General features: G+C 34.5%; 1 protein-coding gene across 1 annotated transcript in view; it reads right to left on the bottom strand.

Moving 5' to 3' along the window:
- Positions 1-1,073: 1,073 nt before the first annotated feature.
- The window catches only part of LOC124361151 (calcineurin-binding protein cabin-1-like), a 91,772-nt gene continuing 69,520 nt past the window's right edge, over positions 1,074-23,325 (bottom strand). The window contains exons 33-39 of the mRNA XM_046815192.1: positions 17,850-18,167; positions 15,360-15,429; positions 14,187-14,386; positions 12,538-12,701; positions 10,648-10,870; positions 10,127-10,255; positions 1,074-3,035 (exon numbers count right to left, since the gene is read on the bottom strand). Of these exons, the coding sequence (XP_046671148.1) occupies positions 1,743-3,035; positions 10,127-10,255; positions 10,648-10,870; positions 12,538-12,701; positions 14,187-14,386; positions 15,360-15,429; positions 17,850-18,167 (2,397 nt within the window). The 3' untranslated portion in view covers positions 1,074-1,742. The remainder of the gene's footprint in view (positions 3,036-10,126; positions 10,256-10,647; positions 10,871-12,537; positions 12,702-14,186; positions 14,387-15,359; positions 15,430-17,849; positions 18,168-23,325) is intronic.

The raw sequence follows: 23,325 nt of genomic DNA, 5'->3' as shown, positions 1-23,325 counted from the left end.
ACCAAAATATATTAAGAAATTAATTGCAGTAGCAATGTTTTAACAAAATATGAACTGGAAAACTTAGATGTTTGATACCAGAATGTTCTCTTTGAATTCCTAGTTCTCTTTGTTCTGGATCTGTCTCTGTACCATTCCAAATCACAATGAGGAAGAGTTCTTGAGGTCTGTCAAGCTAATCCTCTCTTGAAAAAATGTACACTTCATATGATGTACTTAAGTAGTTGTCATAAGACCTGATGGCATGTAGAAAAAATCCATCAACTTCCTGAATAATTCTTATATGTCCACATGAAGCATTCTAGAGTTTTTCACATTGGAGGTGATATGCTCTCTTCTGAGCCACCAGCCTAAACCCTCTACACACCAGACTAGTTTCCATCTTAGGCCATCACACCACACCTCCATACAACACCACAGGTCTTACAGAGGTACATAGCCACAGCAGCTACTTAACTTTCAGGTTCCTCATATGAGACACCTACAATTCAGCAGAAGTATCTACTTGTCACAGTCTAATCACCTTGTTGACATATTAGCTCCAATGATCTTTCTGGTTCAAAATAAAACTTAAGTAGTTCGCCTGTGATTGCAAAAGAAAGTTAATTCCTTGCATTATCTGGAATATAATCACCTTCATATTCTTCTTCCGAGTGAAGGATGGTTACAGCTCTAAAAAGATTAACTTTAAGACCAACTCTTGCACATCTGCAACCCACAAGTTGTAAAGGTGTTAATTTCTGAAAGATCCCTGAACGTGTTAATTGCCCACCTTATCCTACTGAAAGTGACAATGTTGCAGACACGCATGTACTTTTTGGCAGTTGCCCTTCTCATCTGCTTTATCTATCCAAATAAGTTAAGTTCAGAGTAGTCAGCCATAATCGAACAATTTCAGATTATTTGCATTGTTGTAGCATTTGCAAGTTTCTGGACTAGAACTCTGTGATTCCAACAGATACCATCTAGCCCCTATTTCTCAGAACTACTAGTTGCAAGTCTAGCACAGTAGCCTATGTAATGATTGATGGTGTTAAAAGGGTAACCATTTTACACAGAGAAAACACCACTACTGAAAAATAAATAAATTAGATTGACTTTATTGGTACAGTATTATTTATATCACAGCAAATTAAAAATGTTCACATAGAAAAAAGAATTTATTCTGCTTATATATAATGGATAAGGCTCTTAAATTAAAAATATATTTACAATGATTTATAAGTAATACATAAAATATATACAAATATTTTAGCCTACATTTATTCTGCAATATTAACAATATTTAAGTTAAACACAAGCAGCTTACAATTAACAGTGAACTCCATTTTTATTCTATAGGTTATATGGTTGTAGTAAAAATAAGTTAAACATGACATTTTAAGTTAGGCATTAAAAAATTAATACCATTATAATGTATCAGCCTGAATTAGAACTCACATTAATGATAATAAAACAAGCAACAACTTAAGCAAATGAAAGGTGTATATTTTTAACTAATTGATCATGTTAGATTTTAACAGAACTCAAAATAAAAACAGCAATTAAATTATATTTAATTACAAATTTTCACAGAATTAAAAATGCACATTATTTCTTAATCTCCTCTGAATTTTTACGAATGTACTTTCTTTTGTTCTGTCCTATCCTCGTAGGAGAAACAGAGATCAGATAATTAACAAAATAATTAAGACTGTAAATGAATATTGGTTACATTTTGTTATATCATTAATCTGATCTTGTCATTCAATGATGATAACATCACTGCCATCCTTTTTCTTAGTGTCAGTGGGCTTGGAGAGTGATATTGAAAAGTCAGCTTTAGGTATGGGTTTGACCTGAGGTACTGATTTTACAGGTTTTGCTGGAGTAATAGTCACAGAACTGCCCATTCTCAATGTAGCTGATGGTGAATTTCTTCCTCCTCCAGGACTTAGTTGTGATTTCTTGTTCTCTAGTAAAGAAACGCTCACAGAACTGCCAGCCTTTGAGTTTTTCAGGTCACTTTGGGATTTCATTAAAGTCACAGTAACTTCTTTAGATGTGGAAGGACTCAGAGAGGATTTACTTTTGGATGAATTTAATGGCGAAATACTCAATCCATGACCTAAAGTTATATCTTTAGGTATTTTTATCTCTGGTAATTTGGCTGGAATTATAGACACTCCTCTAGAGCTCAAAGCAGCAGTTGGTAGACTTGACGATTTCTGTAATGACAGACTTGATGTTTTCTGTAATGATACTTTGTCTTTGGTATATTTGGTTCGGTCAGAACTGGCAATAACAGAAGATTGTTGCTGGGTTGACGTGACAAGTGACGTAGTAATTTGTTTACCCATCTTTGCTGACAAAAGTTTGTGCTGCAAGCTGACTTTAGGTTCAACTGGTATTTTCTGCTGAAATGGAGATGGCTGAACTGGAGCTCTGGCTGGAGTAAATTGTGTTTGGGTTCCGTGCTGGTATATGGCAGAGTTAGGGGTACTCACCACTACAGGACTTATAGAAAGAGAACTTTGAGGTTTAGAAGTTTGTTTTGCTACGGGTTTCTGATTTGGTAGCAAAATACTTTGAGAGGAAAACACAGAAACTTTTGATGGAGCTAACAGTGAACTAGCTTTTGTTGAAGTATCAGGTTTTTGATGTGATGACACAGGTGTAATATTGACTTTAGTGTGATCTTTCATAGCTTGTAACTGAGCTGCTTTCTGCACCTGTTGTTGCTGCAACAAGAGCTGCTGATACATCTCTGTTTGGTAACTCAAAGCCATTGCTGCTGCATTGGTCAACATCTGCTGGTTCAGCAGAGGCCCTGACTGACCAGCCTTGGACTGGTTCATCATCTGCATTGTCACCATGTTCCGATAGAACTGGGCCAGTTCCTCGGCTGATGAGCGGTAGTTCTGCTTAAACGCATTGGGATTCTGCTGGCGTAAGCTGCTTGTGGATGGACGACCTCGTCCTCGCTTTACAGGTGGAGTTGGCATTGGTGGAGGCTTCTGCTGCATAGGAGGCATTAATGGTGCAGGACTAGAGGCCTATGGAATAAATAAACATAAGATTTTATTGAACAGATATTCAAGACAATCACAGTCAGTATAAAAAGGCTAATGACACTTTCAAAATGATTTATAAGTATTTCATACAAAAAAATTATGAATGTTACTTCTCTTTGTGGTAATCTTTTGTTTATAATCATAAATTTTGCTAGTAAACAAAAGTGAATCTGACAGATATCACGGTTTACTACACAAATGTCTCAAACATCCAGGAAATCTTTAAAAACTATAGTTTTATACTCAATATAGAAAAAGTGCTTTTTGATAGGCCATGTTAGTAATTCAAATAAAAAAATATAGATCAGAGAATAATTTCACTGGATTAAATATATGAAATATTGAACATAATGTTAATTAATGTAAAGAAACTTATTATAAAAGCAAATAACGGGAATGATCAGGCACCCAAAATCAGATAACAAGGAGACAAGAACTTGGTTCGGGTTTAAAACAACCTGATACATTCAAGTCAGTTTATCTTAACAAAACATGATGAGTGTATAAATATTTCACATTTTGAATCAAATGCAAAATAAACATGAATTTTCTACCACACACAATTAAAAATCACTTTTCAAGAGCTTTAGTTTATTTGAGATGTGAAGCTGAATGTATTTCGATATAAAATTATTATCGAATGTGAAATCAACAAGGCAAAGAAAACTATATCACAGAATCTGATTCTGACCAAGTCAACAATATTATTTTATTATGTTTTTTACAGATCTGTCATATTGAGTGGTTGGGGATGGAGGATAGAATATAAACTATAATTATTGTATGTTGTCTGACAATCTAATCTGGTCACTCTTGGAGATGCCATGGTTATTATGATATACCAAACTCATATTTCATCCAAGATTCATAACAACAAAGGGCATCTTGTAGTATTAATATGAATAACTACAAAACTTATTCATTCACATTCAAATTAAATTATTTATTTAAAATACAAAATATACTTTGTTTATTAATTAGATATAGTTAGTCCATAAAGTATATGGAGATTTATTATAAATTTTGAAGATGGTGTTATTTATATTAATTACGGTTTGTATTTAAAATAGTAGATTAATATTTAAAATATTGATATTTACATGTATTTTTATTTGAAATTTAACAAACTATCAGGGTTCCCACTCAATCTAAATACTCAAATTCACGGCTAATTCACGGTTTTCACGGTTTAAAAAAATTAAAATTCAATGTCGGAAAGTTTTCATAAACAACGTTACCGGTACAAACAAAATCGTGTTGGAGAGGGGCGAAGTTGAGACGTAAACACTACAGACGCGGCAGAGCGGTAAAATACAAAATAAAACTTCTTCCCATTTGACTAACGATGTCATTGGTCGTGCAGGAATTGACGGAAACGTCTAAAAGAACGAAATAACAATAGGCTTCGGTTACGACGCAAGCAATGAGCGGCGAGCGCGCCCGATTTTATGTGCGATTTGCTACATAATGAATATAACAAGGCATATTATTTTTACAAAACATCATCATAACAGTCATCAAAGCAATGACAAAGACAAATTTCAATATAATTAGCATACACATGGCTCATAATTTTCTTTAACTTACAAGTTTGTTGAAATCTGAAGAGAACTTTGTTGACACAGGTTAGACAAGATGCAGGGTGACAGGATTCGTACGTTGGCTAAGGCTAACTCGTTTGAGTCCATGAAGTACACTTGCGTGATTATTAAATTATTTTCTTGTTTAACACATTATTATTATTATTTCGATCGATTTCTTCCACAGGAAAATTTTCACATAATCACAGGTTCACATTTTAATTAGTACATAAGAAAAGGCAATTTTATTGAAATTAAAATAACATATAAACGTTAAATGTATAAAAATTATATACAACTTGTTATAAGAAAAGTTATTTGGTACCAGTTTATACAAAAAAAATTATATTTGTACACATAAATAAAGAAATTGATAAAAATGTCTAGAATAAAAGTGAATTACGATTTGCACTTTTTGCTAAGTTCCTGTATCTTATCGTCTAACTCAGCTGCCCTTTTCCTGGCGTCGGACAAAACCTGGAATTTTTGTGCTTCCAATTCTTTTTTTTCTATTGCAGCTTGCTTCCTCTCTTTCTCAGAATTAATTTTGTCTTTCATTTCTTCTCGTTGTTTTGCCAAGTGCTCCGAGTAGTGGGCGTGGGAATTTTTGGCAGCATGAACTAATTCATTAGTGATTTCCATTGCCTCCAATCCTTCTGCTGCTGATACGCCGTCACAAACTTTTCTCAACGCGACTAAACTCTCCTCCTTCAAGTTTTCAACTATACACTGTTTGTTGACAGAGAAGCCTCTTTCAACAGAAGAATTTCCGTGAGAAAGTGTCAGAATGAGTTGAATGAAAAGCTTTAAATCTTTATATCAATTCTCACAATAAGAATAAGATTGGAGTGCCGAGCTGGGGAAACAAATCTTTCATGTTGAGACATGAAACCAGCTGTTGTCCGAGGATGGGGGAGTGGAGTACACGATATACCCCTCCCCTTCCACTCTCATTGACAGTATACAACAAAGGTTATTTTTACCATAACATCGCTGCACCACATTACAATAAATGAACCTTGTACGATATATTTTTCATCTGCATGAAATGATTAATAGCGTTAAGTAGTCGTATGGAACCCGACAAAATTATACTTGGACGACTTCCTCGATTTGTAGTTTTGTAGTAATAAAGCTTAACACTACAAAGTTACTTGACGTTTGTTGTTTTCCTGGTTAGAAAAAATGCAATGGTTTTTTTTCTAACGTTTTTATAACATGACGTTTCATTTGTAATATTTTACTAATACATTATACAATTTAAACACACATTCACCATAAAAGATTTAAACCGTGTACACTCATAATATCCATGCAGCTTAGGAATCATAAAAAATATTATTGATAAGGAAAACGCATATCACTACCGTTTAATATCTAAAGAGATGAAAAATAAAATTGTTTTCTCAAACGACCTTACTGGTAATTAAAACAGTTATATAGGCCTATAAAGTTATGGTCTCGCTGCGTTAATTGATATGTGTCGTGTAGTTTCTGCTCCGTCACATTATTATACTATTTATTTACGCAAGACCCTAAATTAATTCAATTTATTGTCCACCATAAATTAAAATTTTTTATAATTATTACATTGTGTTAACAGTCATTACACACAACGATATAGATATCGTACTGAATAGCATTTTTCTCATTAATATTTAAATAAAATAAGGGATTTAATAGAATGAAATTAAGTTAAAATGTAATTTAAATTCCTTACATTAGATTAAGGATTTGTATACTTTTTTTATTTTATGAAAACAATAATAGACTATATCTGATACAATAAAACTCCAATACGAAAAGTGTTTACATTAAACGACAATCTATCAAGTAATTAAATTGTGTTATTCATCTCGCGTTCAATCAGAGAATGCCTTGTTTACAGCCGCGTAGCGTAGCCAAGGCCCGGAACCTGGCGACAGACAAAGACAGGCCTCACGTGATTTGAGCCGGAAGCGTCATCTCCCACCGGCCCTTCCTTTTCCTCATTTGTTTATAAACCATATTATCAGTACAATCGCTCAGATAGCAGCACCTGTCAAACTTCGTGGTCTATCCCCTACATTGCGTGCTACTTTTTACTTTGCAATAGCGAAGGTCAACCTTCCCATATGATCGTCTGACGACGACCCGTGTTGATTTTATTTATTCAAAAGTTGCAGAGATTTTCACGGTATGTAAACAAAATTCACGGCTTATTTAAGGTTTTTTTCACGGTGAACGAAATTCACGGCTTATTCCCGGTTTCACGGTTTTCACGGTCGGGTGGGGACCCTGAAACTATTGTACGCTATTACATTTTTTTGTAACAATAATTCAATGTAATTTAATCATTTAACTTCCGAGACAAACATTATATGAAAAAAATGTGTATTAATGTTTGCATTACTGATTTCAAATAGACATCTAGTGGCAATATTTATTTATCAGCTTATGAACACAGTACAGTTTTATTTGTCTGAGATACTAAATACATAAATATGCCATATAATAAATGGCACCTAACTCTATCTAGTCCAATTATCAAAGGCAGAAATCACCCTAAAGCTATAAAAAATGGTATTTTATGCATTAAAACAATAATTAGTAGAACTACTATAATTCAACTTTCTATTTACAATAATTCCAATAATCTCTTTTCTACAGTTTCACATTAACATAATATCCATTATTCCAATAGTACTGGAATTCGATCTCTCAGAGTGAATAAATCAATCTCAATAATTACTAATTTTTACTATTTCTATCAAAAAATTTCTTCAAATTTACACACAACTAAAATATTTTGTCTGTACCTTCAATTTTTATTTAAAAAATTTACTTAACTGTATCAAAGCAACTTACTGATACATTGATAGCGTCCAACTATGGATGGATTTGACCGCTGCATCTCCCCCCCCCCAGACACACTCTATCAATGTTGGCTGCACATAGTTTAGGGTCGTGGCTTTGATTAATTAAATCAAATAATAATATAATAATTACAAACAATAATAGTTCAATATCATCCTTTTTGGAATAATTGTTGCAATTATTGTTTTTATCTTAAGCAACTTGAGTCTATGTACAGGCCACTGTTGCCTATGTAGACCCATTTCCTTAGAGCAACCTTTCACTCACACTAAAAAGACAATAATTTATTATAAGAAACATGTTTAGTTAATTTGATTTGTTCCTTTAGTACAACCAATTTAAATCTATTTCTGTGTGAAGTTTATGTAGCAGCGGTCAGCCTAGCCTAGTGACTGGATATTTTATGTTAAAAATCAATGACAAAATTCGTGAAAATCAACGTTTCACAATGATTGAACTTTTGGAAAATTTCCCACAAATTTCAAGAATTTTACTTCATGAGATTGTTGTATGGAAGCTTAGATACCACAAATTGTTTGTCAGGTGGGTTCCAAAAATCCTTACGGAAGATCACAAAAAACAAAGACTTACTGCATCAATGACTTTCCTGGATGAATATGACAAACATGGTAATGAACTTCTCGATCGTATCGTTACTGGTGATGGAACATGGGTGAAGCATGTCAATGGTAAAACATAAATGCAATCTATGGAATGGGAGCACACATATACTCCAAAAAAACCAAGAAAATCTCTCCAAACTATGGTCAGCAAAAAGGATTATGGTAACTGTTTTTTGGGATGCTAAGGTTGTGATTCTGAATGATTATCTGATTGATTTCCTTGAATTAAGATCAACAATCAACGCAGAGAGGTACTGTGAAACATTGTAGAAGCTACGGCAAGTGATACAAAACAAGCGTAGGGGAAAATTCAGCTCAAACATTTTGTTTTTCCACGACAATACATGTCCCCATACAGCCAATCGTACATGACAAGTCTTGGATGATTTTGATTGGGAAGTGTTTGATCATCCGCTTTATAGCCTAAATCTGGCACCAAGTGATTTCCACCTCTTTTCAGCGATGAAGAACTGGCTCGCAACACAGCGCTTCTATAGTGGCACTGAACTTCACACTAAGCACAACGTTAAGCAGTGATTGAGGATTGGTTGAACATTTTACCCACCATTATCATCAAATGTAGCTCATTCAGGCAGGGCCCAGAGTAAGATCTCAGGCAGCTGTTGTTTTGTTTGTGAATAGATAGGCTATTCAGTTAAGAAGTGTTTTAAGATAAACGGAAGTGCTTTAACAAACAGGACCCACTCAGGTTCAGAAGCATACATGTAACAGCCAAAAAAACCTTGTACGCTGGAAAATGTCAATATTAAATACTCAACCAAATGTTAACAATATGATCTCTTTCCAGATCCAAAACGAAATAATTAGAAACAAAGAAGCATGATACTGTGGTGGGCCTTTATCTAGCTCCTTCACTCCATGGGGCCCTTTATCTAGCTCATCTGTCCACCTGTGTGTCCTACAGAGCTGTAACCAAATATATCCCTTGTCTGCCCAGATGATAAGATAAGACATACACCTCACCTTAGACAACAAAATGTTCTAATAATTTGTAACTATTATAATATTTAAGTTTAATTAGAAAGTAGCATGAATTTCAATTTAGATCATATTAACAGTATGGTAAATATAGATTATATTTAGATTTGTATCAATAAATATGCAAATTTTAACTAAAATGCCCTGTTTTATATTTTGTGCATTTACCTTTAATAGCATACTTATAATAAAAATTAGCTTTGAACTTAAAGAAAAATACATTTTATAAATGTCTTGGTGTTCTAGGGAAATCAATGGATTTATTAGCAGTGTGCAAAGGGTTAAAAGAGTTGACATGCTGATTGCAGCAAACACCTTATGACACAGATTCAGATTGTAAATAGTTGGTTTCACTGAGTATAGACCAGCAGTGAAGGTGTTAATAGGAGTAATCATTTGTAAACAAAGATTTTCTAGTAATTTTCCTGTATTTCAAATGGTTTACGACATTAATGGAAAGTATTTTTAGATACAGGATATTTGTTGGTGAGTAACAAATTTTCTGATAAATTATTAGTAAATAAGCTATTAAGTTTGCTCAAGTACAGTATTAATAAAACGTGCCAGTGCTGATGAGTCAGAAATAGAACTTTAAGGTGAATGTGTAGTAAAAATAAACATGGATAATTTTAATTTGACAATGAAGATTGCTGTAGATACGAACTTGAACTGGAAAGGTTATAATTGAAGATAATTCTATAAAGAAAAATGTATTAATGATCACTGTAACTTTGACTTTAAACCCAGTATATAATAAGACTGTTTCAGAATGTGACTATTTGTAACAATGTGAACCAGAATAAAATTGAGAATAAAGACATAAAGTGTGAGCAAGGTTAGCAGGATTCATTTAACTCTGATTTATCCTCTCAGCTGTACAAAAAAAGAAAATTTTAAGAAAGGACCAGAAGAAAGTATATCAACAAAAACATGAAGAGTTACGTTGATATCCATTTTGCAGGACAACTCTCCTCCCAACAATTACAACAACCCTCTATTAATATAATAAACTTACCTGACTAACGTCTGGGGAGGAAAAGGCAGTTTGAGGGGCCGAAGAGGGGGTTGGGGTAGCAGCAGCCTTCTGCATAGCAATTTCCTGTGTGCAGAACTTAACGGCAGCATCAAAACCTCCATTATTCTCCTGCAAAATGTGACATCCATAAATAGTCCATTAAGATCAATACTAAATTTAACTACTTACTAGAGAGTAGTACTTCTGCATTGATATTTGATCTATGGAGGGGGGGGGGAGGGAGAGACTATAGCAGTAAAGATACCAGAGATCATGAACCTATAGAACCAGACATATCAATCCCCTTTGATATTTTAACCCTAAAATAAATAGTGCTCTTTCTTGTACCAAAAGGAACCAATGTACCAAATTTCAAGTCTACAGAACCTTTTTTCATAAGTTACTGCACAGAAGGATGGACAATGACACAATTTAAGAAGGTTCTGTTGAATCTGTAATAACAAACTATTTCCTAGATTGAAGGACAACATTGCTTCTATCACTAACTGAAGTTCTCTTACCTCTTTGTACTGTGAGAAGGCATCAGTAAGTAATGTAACAAACTGACCCTGCTTAACATCCCAATGCTTACTGCATAGCTTATAAACTTTGTAGATCTCAATGAGGATAGTTTTCTGGTCATCCTCTGACTTAGCCTCTGTCAACTTCCGTCTCAGTGTCTGGACACTCAGTGACAAAGCCTCTTTTGACAGTTCTTCACGCTCTGGATCTCTCAGGTACTTCCTACAATTAACACATCACAAATTTTCAACTGTAATTCCACCCTAAAAATGTTATTGTTAAGAATAATTTGTGACAGAAGTTATAAAACACAATCATTTCACACAAGAAGAGATGCAGTAACTTTAAAACACAATAAGACAGTTTCTAATAATAAGTTGTTGAATATGCATGAAAATTTATAAGGTTGTTTGATCTATTCTAACATTACATTTTGAATATAAAAAATATTTCTTTGCAAAACATAGTTCAAAATAGAACATAATCTAAACCTGTAAATTGTAATAAATAAAAGCACAGAAGTAAAATAAAAATTATTTTTGTCTCATTTTTCATTTATTCAAAATTTATAACAATACGATTGAAGCAATTTAATTCATCAATCAACACATAACAAGATCCTGCCAGTTGCAATAGATGCAACCATGAGGCTACTTTATTAAAATATGTAACATTAAGCAATAACAAGCAATAATTGTTTACACAGATTATACAATATTAAAATCAAGATTTTGTATCAAACTTGTGTAAATTCATGCATAGCTTCTCCTGACCTGTGCAACATTTCTCAAAAGGAATGCAAACATAAACTGGTACTCATGTTCAACCCTTTGCTTGAATACACTTCTTCCTAATACACTGATATACTATTTTTACAATTCCAGATGCTATTTCATTTACTCAAAATCATTGATTAGCTCCTATTTAATTAACTATGGATGTCCACAGTATAAAAATGTTAGTCACAAACAAATGGTGTACTTTCCACAATCAGTGTAAGTAAGATGGCGTTAGTATCACTAACTAGATGAAGGAACCTCCTGAGACTCAAAACTATCTTCTAATAGAGTTGAATTGGAGTGGGAATCTGAACTGGAATGAGTATCTAAATATAATCATAGAGAGTAAACTCACACGGAGAATTACACATGGAACAAGTTTCACAGAAAGCTAAGCTGTATGATCTGTAGAAATATGATGGATGACTATGAATAATCTCTTAGGTAACTATAATAACAACAGTTGTTCGTCCTGAAAGGAACCAACTGATAATAGTACAGGCTTTCTCAGGTCACTGCTAAGAAACGTCTTAGAACAGAACAGAAGTAGACATGTTTATAGATTCTGTCTGGAGGAGAAAGAAACTCTAGTACATTAAATCTTCTCGTAGAATGTGGAATTTTGGTAACTTGAAGAGTACAGACGTTTATAAGGAACATATTGAATTTAGATGATCTATTCCACTTCAATCCTATCTGTGTTTGAAATTATATAAGACTCGAGATAGAACTCCTAAAGTAAAAAATACTGGAAACAGGAATACAACAAATCATTTAAATCAAAGTCCATGTACACACAATTTCACATTCATTCAAAGACCATCTTACAATAAAATGGAAAATAATGTATGGTAATAATTAGATACATAACTATATTCTATCATAAATTGAGCTGAAATGTATGACTAAATCTATTTTATTCAAACAAATTTAAAAGTTTAAAATATACACTTATTTTTTACTGAATCAAGCTGATATACTTAAAGTAAATTAACATTAGTAGATGTGTTCCACAGTGACTGAGTTCTTAAATGAGTGACTTGTTGTACTGTTCAGCTTTTTAAATTGTAACTTAGAGGTACTAGCTAACATTGATATAGTTTGACATACTTGTCAGCTTCAGGAGTATCCTTAAGGTGCAGAGCCAGGTCAAAAAGCATCTTATGATCACATGTGTCTCTCAACACATCCACTAGCAGCAATACACACCGACTCATATGTGACGCAAAGCTGCCTGGGCGGTCAATCTCGTTGGATGGAATACGCCATACACCCTGGTAAGCAACCATACAAGAGCCACTTTGAAAAGATTCACACCGTTTATCAATGAAATCATAAGACCTGATTATTGAACTTGGTAACAAACTTTCATAATAACCTCTCCACACTCATACCTGGTAGTAGCAGACTACTAACTACGTGTTGGTTAATCATAATGCCACATGTCAACACAAACCACCAACATTACGATTCAATATTCAATTCAGTACAATTGATTAATGATACCACATGTCAACACGAACCACCAACATTATGATTCAATATTCAATTCAGTACAATTAGTTAATCATACCACATGTCAACACAAACTATCAACATTATGATTCAATATTCAATTCAGTACAATTGGTTAATCATACCACATGTCAACACAAACCACCAACATTATGATTCAATATTCAATTCAGTACAATTGGTTTAATCATACCACATGTCAACACAAACCACCAACATTATGATTCAATATTCAATTCAGTACAATTGGTTAATCATACCACATGTCAACACAAACCACCAACATTATGATTCAATATTCAATTCAGTACAATTGGTTAAGCATACCACATGTCTACACAAACCACCAACATTATGATTCAATATTCAATTCAGTACAATTGGTTAATCATAACACATGTCAACACAAACCATCAACATTATGATTCAATATTCAATTTAGTACAAACTGAATGGACAGTAACTAACGTAATCTAATATGCTGTGCTTCTTTTAATTTCATCTTATAAATAAACATTTGGTAGCATTTTAATTTTATAGAATATTAAGTAAACAGTGCTTGATCAGTAGCGGCACGCAGGTAAAAGATACAAAGTTACCCTACAACTTTTATTCCAGTTTGCACCAGTGACGAATCAAAAACTTTTAATGTATTGGAGAAACTTTGTTTAACATTTCTTTTTGAAAATACTATTAAAACATTAATGAAACCACCTGAATGAACAAATTAGAAGTAGGTGTTTATTTATTTTTACCATAAGAGGCTTCTCTTAAGTATGTCCTAAGTATGCACGTATGTATAACTAACTTCACCTTGACAAAAATAGGATTTTCAGTCCTATCTATCTATATACATATATTTTCTTCACTGAGACAACAAGGCAAACTCAACTATGACACTGGAGAATCTTAGACCAGAAGTAGATTACAGGCTTGAAAAAAACAATTTTTTTCCGAAACAGGTTTATGAAACCTATGTTTACATTTTCTTGATCGTAACAAGAAGACAAACTCAACTGTGGTATCGGTAACATAATTAATTCGAACCAGAAGTTTTTCTATCCGCACAAAACCTGATATAAGAGTCAGTCTTAACCTATGATTGTCTTAACCATGAGCACTGAAATAATACTGTACTTACCTTATCATAGGACACTATCTTATTACATCATAAGTGCTTTATCCAATGTATATAAATCTTACACATGTTGAATGAAATTAAGTATAAATTTCAGTTTACTTACATTGAAGAAATTTGAAGGCTTGCGATCAGCAAATAGGCCTTTCTCACCGAGGAGCAACTGCCTCGCCTTCTCTACATTTCTACGAAGCTTGGAACGGAAGTAAAAATGTGCAAGACGGTAGAGAGATTTGTAGTGTTCAGGAAACCTTTGTGCACAATCTTCTAAGGCATCCAGACACGCAGTGGTTAAATACTCTTGCTCTTAAACAAAAAGCATAAAAAGTTAGAAAATCGTTTTTTATCTGAGTTGGTGATTAAAGTAGAATATAATAAGTCAATGACATTTCTCTGCATGCTTCATAGGCATCAATGTGTCTCATTAATTTATTGGCCATTTGGCTTTGAAATATGACATATTCCTCATGAAAACATTTCAATGGAAATTGGATGCTCAGTATTTACTAGACTTTAGAATAAAAGCTAGACTTTACTGCAGAGTACACAGAATTGGGAGAGAAGATGAAAAAATCACTGAATCCCAGGAAGCATGTTCTAATATCTCAAGAAAATTTAAAACGTTTACTGAAAACTAGGTCTAGGACCAGAAATAATTTCTTTTCATTATAGTTTGGTTCCGATTTGTACAAGATATAAAACATTAGACAAATGGTCAGAAAGACCAGTTTCAACTAAATTACAAGAAGTTGGCTCAAAATGTTTAAAGATGTTATCAAGATAGCTTTCAGTAGATAGTGTAATGCGAGTTGGAGAGTTAAGATTAGGCTTAAGATTAAATGCTTTGAAACTATTTACAAAATTGTGTTTTATATTATCATTAATATCTACATGGAAGTCTCCAGCAATGAATATCTGCGCATGTCTGAATTTAAGTGTTAATTTGGTGAGCAATTTGTCTAATGTACTGAAAAAGGATCTAAATTAAGTTTATCATTTTTAGGAAGTCTATAAATACATACTATTACTAACGGTTTAGGATCTTTAGAAGGCTTGACAAGAGTGGCAGCACATTCGAAAAACCCCTCTACGGAAAGGTCAAACAATTCAAGAACTGTAAACTGTGAGACTCCAACATTAACCAGGATGCACATATAACTACCAGTAGTATTTTGCTAAGCCAATACCCTTAGCTTGATATAATTATCTTCAACATATATTAGATTTACGTTCAGACAATATACAACGTCTAAATGATGTAAGACAAAAATTCGCCTACCTTTTTTCCAATCACCTTTATCATCATCTGAATCTGCTCCTTCTTCTTTCTTGTCATCAGTACTTTTATCCTAGTGAGACAATACAAAAATGAACATACAATATATGGAATCAAACTTATATAGTCATTTAAACTTTGTTTAACTTTATATGATTGTGTTTTGTATTGAGAATGGATTTAGCAACAAGATACTCTGTACAATTTACGAGGGGTATCCAAAAAGTAAGTTTCCCTGTTCTGTAAAATGACGCGTACGTAACACAGCGTGCAGCTGTGGGCGGGGATATGTAGTGCGGTTCGGTTGGCAACAGGTGCGCCGGTCATTGGCCCATTGTCACGCTTCTCAGTCAGTTGCTGCCCAAACATCATGGAGACTCCACTGCGTTCTGCCGCCAGTTGCGAAGTCCGTAGTGTTATTCGTTTCTTGACCGCCAAAAACGAAACTGCCGTTGAAATTCATCGTCAGTTGTGTCAAGTGTATGGTGAACATGTTATGTCCATTCAGATGGTCCGTCGTTGGCGTGCAATGTTTTTGGAAGGAAGAGAAAATTTTCATGACGATGAGCATAGTGGCCGACCGGCCAATTCTCGGCAACCTGACGTCATTAATGCTGTACGAGCAGTTATTGACAATGATAAGCGAGTGACTCTCGATGAAATTATGGATAAACTGCCGTCAAGTGTTGAAGTTAGCCGGTCATCTGTGCACAATATCATGACAGAAGATCTTCAGCTTGCAAAAGTGTGTGCAAGATGGGTGCCTCGCTTATTGAGCAATGCCCATAAACAACAACGAATGGCTGCTGCCCAGTCTTTCTTGCGATTGTTTGACGATGAAGATGAAAACCTTTTCAGTAGAATAGTCACTGGTGATGAAACATGGATTCACCACTCAACTCCAGAGACCAAACGCCAGAGTATGGTGTGGCAAAAAAAAGGAGAGGCAGCTCCTCAAAAAGCCAAAGTTTTTGAGTCGGCAGGAAAGGTAATGGCTACAGTTTTTTGGGACTGCCGTGGAGTGTTATTGATTGACTATCTTCCTCGTGGCGAAACCATAAATGCAGAAAGGTATTGTGAAGTTCTCACCAGACTTCGGCGGGCAATACAGAATAAACGGCGCGGACTTTCGTCGTGCACGGTTCTGCTTATTCAAGATAACGCCCGACCACACGCTGCTCGTGCAACAATGGAACTTTTGAGGAAATTTAAGTGGGATGTTTTTGGTCATCCTCCATACTCACCAGATCTTGCGCCTAGCGATTTTCATCTGTTTCCGGAGCTGAAAAGACACCTTGGCGGTCGGCGATTTGCCAACAGCGATGACCTTCAAAATGAGGTGGATACTTGGCTTAAAAATTTGGCGGGTGAATTTTGTGATGCTGGAATAAAAAAACTACTTCCTAGATACCAAGAGTGCTTAGAAAGGGATGGTAACTATGTAGAAAAATAAGGTATGATGTAAAAAGTTGAATAAATGTGTTTCAGTTATTTTTTGAGTCTTTTTAACTTTTTCATAATTAATGGAAACTTACTTTTTGGATACCCCTCGTATAAGCTTTAATATTCACTATACTGTATACATTTGACTCAGTAAGACTCATCAGATACAAAAGTAGGTTAAGGTAAATATACACAAAAATAAAATCAAAATAAATCAATACGTGTTTTTTACTATTAACTACTTTCATTACTGAATATTATATTTAATTTATGTGTGAATAATTCAAACTATTTAAAATTTAATTAAAAAATAAATGTTTTATCAAAAAATCTTTGTCATTTAAAAAGTCAGGATACCAGTCAATTGTATACTTCAGGATTGCTGCTTTTGACATTTTGATAAATTTTTAAATGTTCTAAAGTTGCATTATGCTACTCTTATGTTTTTCTTTGATATACATACATATAATTTCAAAAATGCTATCAATGTTTGTGTATGTATGGCTAGTATTGTTTAAATGATTTAAATGAATATTAAAAATTTAAAGTGGTAATGATGTTTTATTTTTATTAATTTTATTAAATACTTTTCGAGGCTATATTACTAATATACAGAAAATGCTTCTAAGAGTGTTACATGAGTACATAAATATCCCCCCTCCCCAAAAGCAAATAATATTATGGAACAATAATTGAATGAACTAAAATACGGTACCATTAAATGTTGCAAAGGACAAGAGATAAAACATTCTATACATAAAGGAAATTGATTAAACATTTTTAAACGATAAGTATTTTAAGCATTATTAAATATAATTGAAAAAAAAAAAAAAACAATCAATATATTTTATTACAACAAAAGCTAAAATAATTGGATACATGAGAAAATTATAGAGCAAAAGTGACTCTTAGCCAAAAACTGAGCCTTATTCATAAAAATATCATGCAATATATCAAGAGCCACAGTAAATATCTAGGCTTATTTCAGCACATGAATTTATAATTCAGTTTAAGCCATAGACAAAATGCATACAACAATTTGCAACAAACCTCATCTGAGGAATCGTCACTGTCCTCTGAGGAGTCTGAAGTGGTTGATTCACTAGAGGAACTTTCACTATCAGAATCACTGGCTGATGAACTCTCTGAGGAAGTTTTCTTGCTCGCTTTACTTCCTTTCTTCTCATCCTTGGATCTGTCTGAAGTCTCTGAATCCTCACGCTTGACACGTTTGGCTGGCTGTTGCTCACTCGTCTCAGCTGGTCTCTTCTCTGGAATCTTGTTTGTTTGGTCCTCAACATCCACATTGGCCTCTACCAGTTCAAGAACAGAGTCCATCAACCGCTTCACAGTCGCCATTCTGGTTTCCTGGCCAATAATAATATAACATTAAAAATAAGCACTAAGGAAAAAGTCTGTAGAAATTAAAAACATTATGGAGATGGAGCATGCTTTTGCAAAACTAATGTAAGTTTCCATAGAAAGAGAAGAATATGTAATTATTTTTAGTTGCTAGAGAGAATATACACAGATTACAATCTCTCCATCTTTTTTCAAAATCCTATATTTATAACAAAAGTGGACTAAGATTTTATAGTTGAATATATGAGGGTGCAGGAATGTCTAATTATACATTTTTTGTATAGACACACCAATATTTCTAGGCAATTACACCACTCGCCCTTTACTCAATGACACGAGAAGATTTCAAAAAAAATGTATAAAATATACATTTATCTACAAAGAAGATATATAAATATCATGTGTAACTATCATCTTCATTCGGCTGGCAACTAAAAGCATATTTCTTTTGCACCATATTTGGTTTCTCCTACATCAAATGTTTGTTTGAGGACAGGGAGTATTCCTTTTCTGTTTATTCGTAAAGTACCTGTCAGATGAGTCAATTTTGAATACAAATCCTTGGCCAGAGGAAATGAGGTAGTCAATAGTCAATCATCTTTATTTACACATCATCAAGATCTGTATTGGCGTCAACAAAATAAATTAATTAATTAATAACATACATCACTAAATAGCTTCAGTTTCTTGCTTTACAATGTCTTCACCAGGTCCAGGTATTCTTTAATAGAGTAGACAGGTCTCTCCATAAGCCATTTTTTTAGTTGAGTCTTCAGTTCTGTCCCTTCTAGATCTTTCAGTGTTGGTGGCAGCATGTTGAACAGTTTATATCCCATGTAGGAGGGTTTCTTGGTGTATTGAGTCGTATGATGAGTAGGTAGATGATAGTAACTCTTCGGGTTCTGTACGAGTGAAAATCCCTGCCCCTTGGAAGTCTGCTTCTTCTGTGTAAATGATAACTGCGTGGATGTAAAGAGCGACAACAGTTAAAATTCCGAGTGACTTGTAAGCCTCTCTGCAACTGTCTTTTGGGTTAAGGTCTGCAAGCGCCCTAATCGCCTTATTTTGCAGAAAAAGAACTTTGGTGAGATTTGCCTCAGATGTCCCACCCCAAGCTGTCAGGCCATACCTAATGTGCGATTCAACCAACACATAGTAGGCTGTCTTTGCTACATCTATGCCACCAATCCATTTCATCCAACGCACTGCAAATATTCCAGTACTGAGTTTTTTTGTTAAGATGTCAGTGTGATTCGTCCAAGATAGGTTAGAGTCAATAGTAATTCCTAATAATTTCGTGTGATTTTTAACTGAAATGTCAGGAATTTCTGGACAGTTGTCTCGTCTTCTACTGAAATTTATTTGTGTTGTTTTTAGTGGGTTTATAGCTGTCATTATTCAGGCAGTATTTAAGTGCTTTATTTGTTGAGTTTAAAATGTTTGAGTACAGTTCTTGAGCTGAATCATTGCTACAAATCAGGGTTGTGTCATCTGCATGGAGTACGGGTTCTACATTCTCAGTTGTAAACAACTGTGGGAATTCATTTGTAAACAGTACAAATATAAAATAATGGTCCCAGTACCGAGCCCTATGGTACTCGTACTATTGGTAGTGGTTCAGATTTATAAACTTGAACTCTCCCATTAATTGATTTTTTGACCTCAACCATCTGCCTACACCCTTCAAGGTAGCTTTTTACCCAATCAAATTTCCCAGTTGTGACAGTTTTTGAAGGATAAGTTTATGCCCTAGGCAATCGAAAGCCTTACTATAGTCCAACAGAATTGCTGAGACGTGTTTGTGATTCGATGGTCAGTCACAAATTCGACTTGGCTATTTATTGCTGTGATGGTAGATCGTCCTTTTAGGAATCCATGTTGGTTTCTGGTAATGAGATTGTGTTGTTCCAGATGCTTAAGCATTCTTGTAAGGGCTATTTTTCCAATTATCTTTGAAAAAGTGGAGATAAGTGGGATCGGTAGAAAATTTACTGGTTTTGTTGTGGCTCCATTTTTGTATTTAGGGTAGATTTTTGAGAGTTGGTGCACAGTGCAGAAGGAAATTGGCCAAGGCTAAAGGATTTGTAATTATGCTTACGCTGGTCCTGCTAATTGTTTTGCACAGTGTTTGACAGCCTTTGATGGGATTTCATCTACTCCACAGGATAATTTTGACTTTAGGGACTGTATGGTTTTTAGAACTTCCTCTTGGTTTGTTGGTGTGAATTCCATATGAGGGTGGTTAAAATTTTGTATTCTGTGCTCAGAGGGAAAAGTTAGGGTTTGGAGCTGTTTACGGTTTTCTTCTAGCGTTGTTTCTGCGATTTTAGAAAAGAATTGATTCAGGTGCGTTGCAATTTTCAAAGGGTCTTCTTCGATTTTATTGTGTATTTCTATGCGCAATACGCAATTATCCATCTGTTTATTTTGCTTTTCTGAGTTTATAATTTCCCATACTGCCTTTGACTTATTATCCGACTTGGTGATGTGTTTGGCACTGTTAAGCTGTTTCACGCTTAAGAGTTCTTAATTTTAGATCATATGCCTTTTTTTTGGCAACCATTATCTCTTTGTCTTTTATTACTGCTTGTAATTTCATAAACATTAAGAGATGTTAAGTAGTCATTTTTGAGTTGCATTGCATCATTGTCATAGAAAGCCTTTAATTTTGATTTCGGTCTTGACCTTGTTGGCTTGTTTGGACATGAATAATCTATTGCTCTTCTTAGAATTAAGTTGAAGGCTGTGAATGCCTCTTCAGCATATTTGGCATTATGAACACTGCCCCAGTTTACTGTGTCTAGTTCTGTTTTAAAGCAGTCAAGATTAGTTTTGTTAAAATTTCTTCTTGTCAGGGTTACTTGTGTCTTGTTTTTGTTTAATGCAAAGTCTATGGTACATAATTGACCAGTGTGATCAGATAGCCCAGAATTGATGATGGACCAGTCTATTTTATTATCTGGTATGTTCGTGCAGATATAGTCAATGGATGTCTGGGATGTGTTAGTTATTCTGGTTGCAGGGAGTGGTAGTCTTTTGATTCCATAAGTAGCTAGTTCTTCTTCAAATAAAATAGTATCTGTATTTGGAGATAACCTGTCAAAGTTTACATCACCTACTAAAATAATTGGTCTGGTTTCAGATTGTGCTGTAGTCAGTATGTTAGATATTATTTCTATTGCTTGTTTAGCTTGTCCTCCAGGCGAATGATAAACTGCAAGCAAGTGAAGTGTGTGACCTTTCAAGCTTAATTTTATTAGCGCAGCTTCACAGGTCAAAAAAAATTATCTACGACTACATGAAACCCTTTGTATGTGTTTCCCATTTTTAATAATCTCATCACAACAGTGTAACCAAGTCCCTTGTTGATTCCTTTATTATTTCTATCAGTGTCCCTTTTACCTTTGTAGCAGAAAAAAGACAAACAATAATGTGTTACACTGTCCCATAGCAACTACAAATTAACCTCCCATTCATGGTGGTGCTTGTTGGGAATATACTGTAGCAGCTGCGTGTGATTTTTAGTACCCACTAAATTTTTGTCAATAGCAATTGTTTATTCTGCCTATAATATTGTTTGAAAACATTGTTCGCATGGTCAATAAGAAAAGCAAATCTAGCACAAGGGTCATATCCGGGCTCTTTTGGTAAAGGTAATGATCGGGTATCTACCATGTGGAAAAATTTCAAAATAGATTCAAATCTATTTCTAGAAAACATTTTGGCGAACCAGGGAGAATGCTTGGACGATTTTGTATTACAATACAACTCAATTGTAGGCTTTTTATTCAAAACCATGTTTGTCATAACAGCTAGATGTTGCCCAATGACTTCAATCTGCCAGCCCACAGATCAGCTCTATTCGCCAAGAAGCCAACCTATGCAGGTGCCAAGGTTATACAACATGCTACCAGGAGAACTTAAGAACCTTGGCCCACAAGTTTTGAAGAGGAAAATGTTGTGGCTAGTGGAAAAGACTGTATACAGCCTAGAAGAATTTATGACCATCAACACCTACTAATAAAAGTTAACATAAATGTTTCAACTTATACTTTTTAAGAATGTATTTGACGCTGTCTCTGTTCTTGATGAATATGAAAATACAGGATATTGTCTATTGCCTAGGAAAGCTTTTATCTCAACAAAGCTAAAAGGCCTCCAAGATTGACTTCTATTGTGATTTCCTAGTTTATGGATGTTTTGCTGAATAAAATTTCTAGCATACATATTTGTGTAGGTCACTAATATGGTCAAAAAAGATATTGGAAAAAAGACCAAAATAAGAAATGGGAGGAGAATTTCGAGGAACACAGTGTCTACAGTCGGGAATTTCATTGAAAACAAAAGAATGATTATGACCATGGTCATTGTTCTCTACTATATTTTCCCATTCACCATTATCACTATCAGACTCACTACTTGAGACATGTTCAGGGAGGCGGGGTCGGCCACGTTGCGGTGGCTTAGTCGTAGCTTGAGCTGGTGCAGCTTGATCTTCACCCTCGGACGATGAAATTACTGACCTATTTATAGAACTATTTTTAGCTAAATTCAATCAACTGCTGCTGCTGCTTGTACTGGCAATAGGAATTAATGTAGGATCCAAATCAGTACCATCAGCTTCACTTTCACTTGCTTCAGATGACTTGCTACTTCACTTGCTACGCACATTATTTGCCTCACTATCACTAAGAAACTCATCCTCTACAATAATATTTTGAATTGTGTTGTCACTCAACGGTGAATGACTCATCTCGCACAACTAAAAAAAGTCTAAGACTATGAGAGAACACCTAACCTCTCAAACAGAGAACAGAAGCGATCACAGAGAGACAGGCAGGTACACAGATTGGTAGCGCATTTTGCGGGCGAAACAGGCAATTATAAACAAACAGCTGTGTCAAGGTCATTAGTACTACCAACTTTAAACTTTTTTACAGATAGTCTTATTTACTTCTACAATAGTCCTAACCAGTTTAAACAAACTTTTCAATTTCATATAACTTTTAAAAGATGTTGTTCCTGAACGGCTGATCATTCGGACGTTGGCGGTTTTTGCCTGCACCTCGGTGGTCCGATCGATCGAACGTTGGCGTTTTTCAATTAGACTTCGACGGTCCGATCAATCGGACGTTGGCATCCAAAGGGTTAACTAAATACAGGT

Source organism: Homalodisca vitripennis, chromosome 4 (genome assembly GCF_021130785.1).
Source record: "Homalodisca vitripennis isolate AUS2020 chromosome 4, UT_GWSS_2.1, whole genome shotgun sequence".
Taxonomy (NCBI): Eukaryota; Metazoa; Arthropoda; class Insecta; order Hemiptera; family Cicadellidae; genus Homalodisca; species Homalodisca vitripennis.
This window is presented reverse-complemented; position numbering and strand designations above follow the sequence as displayed.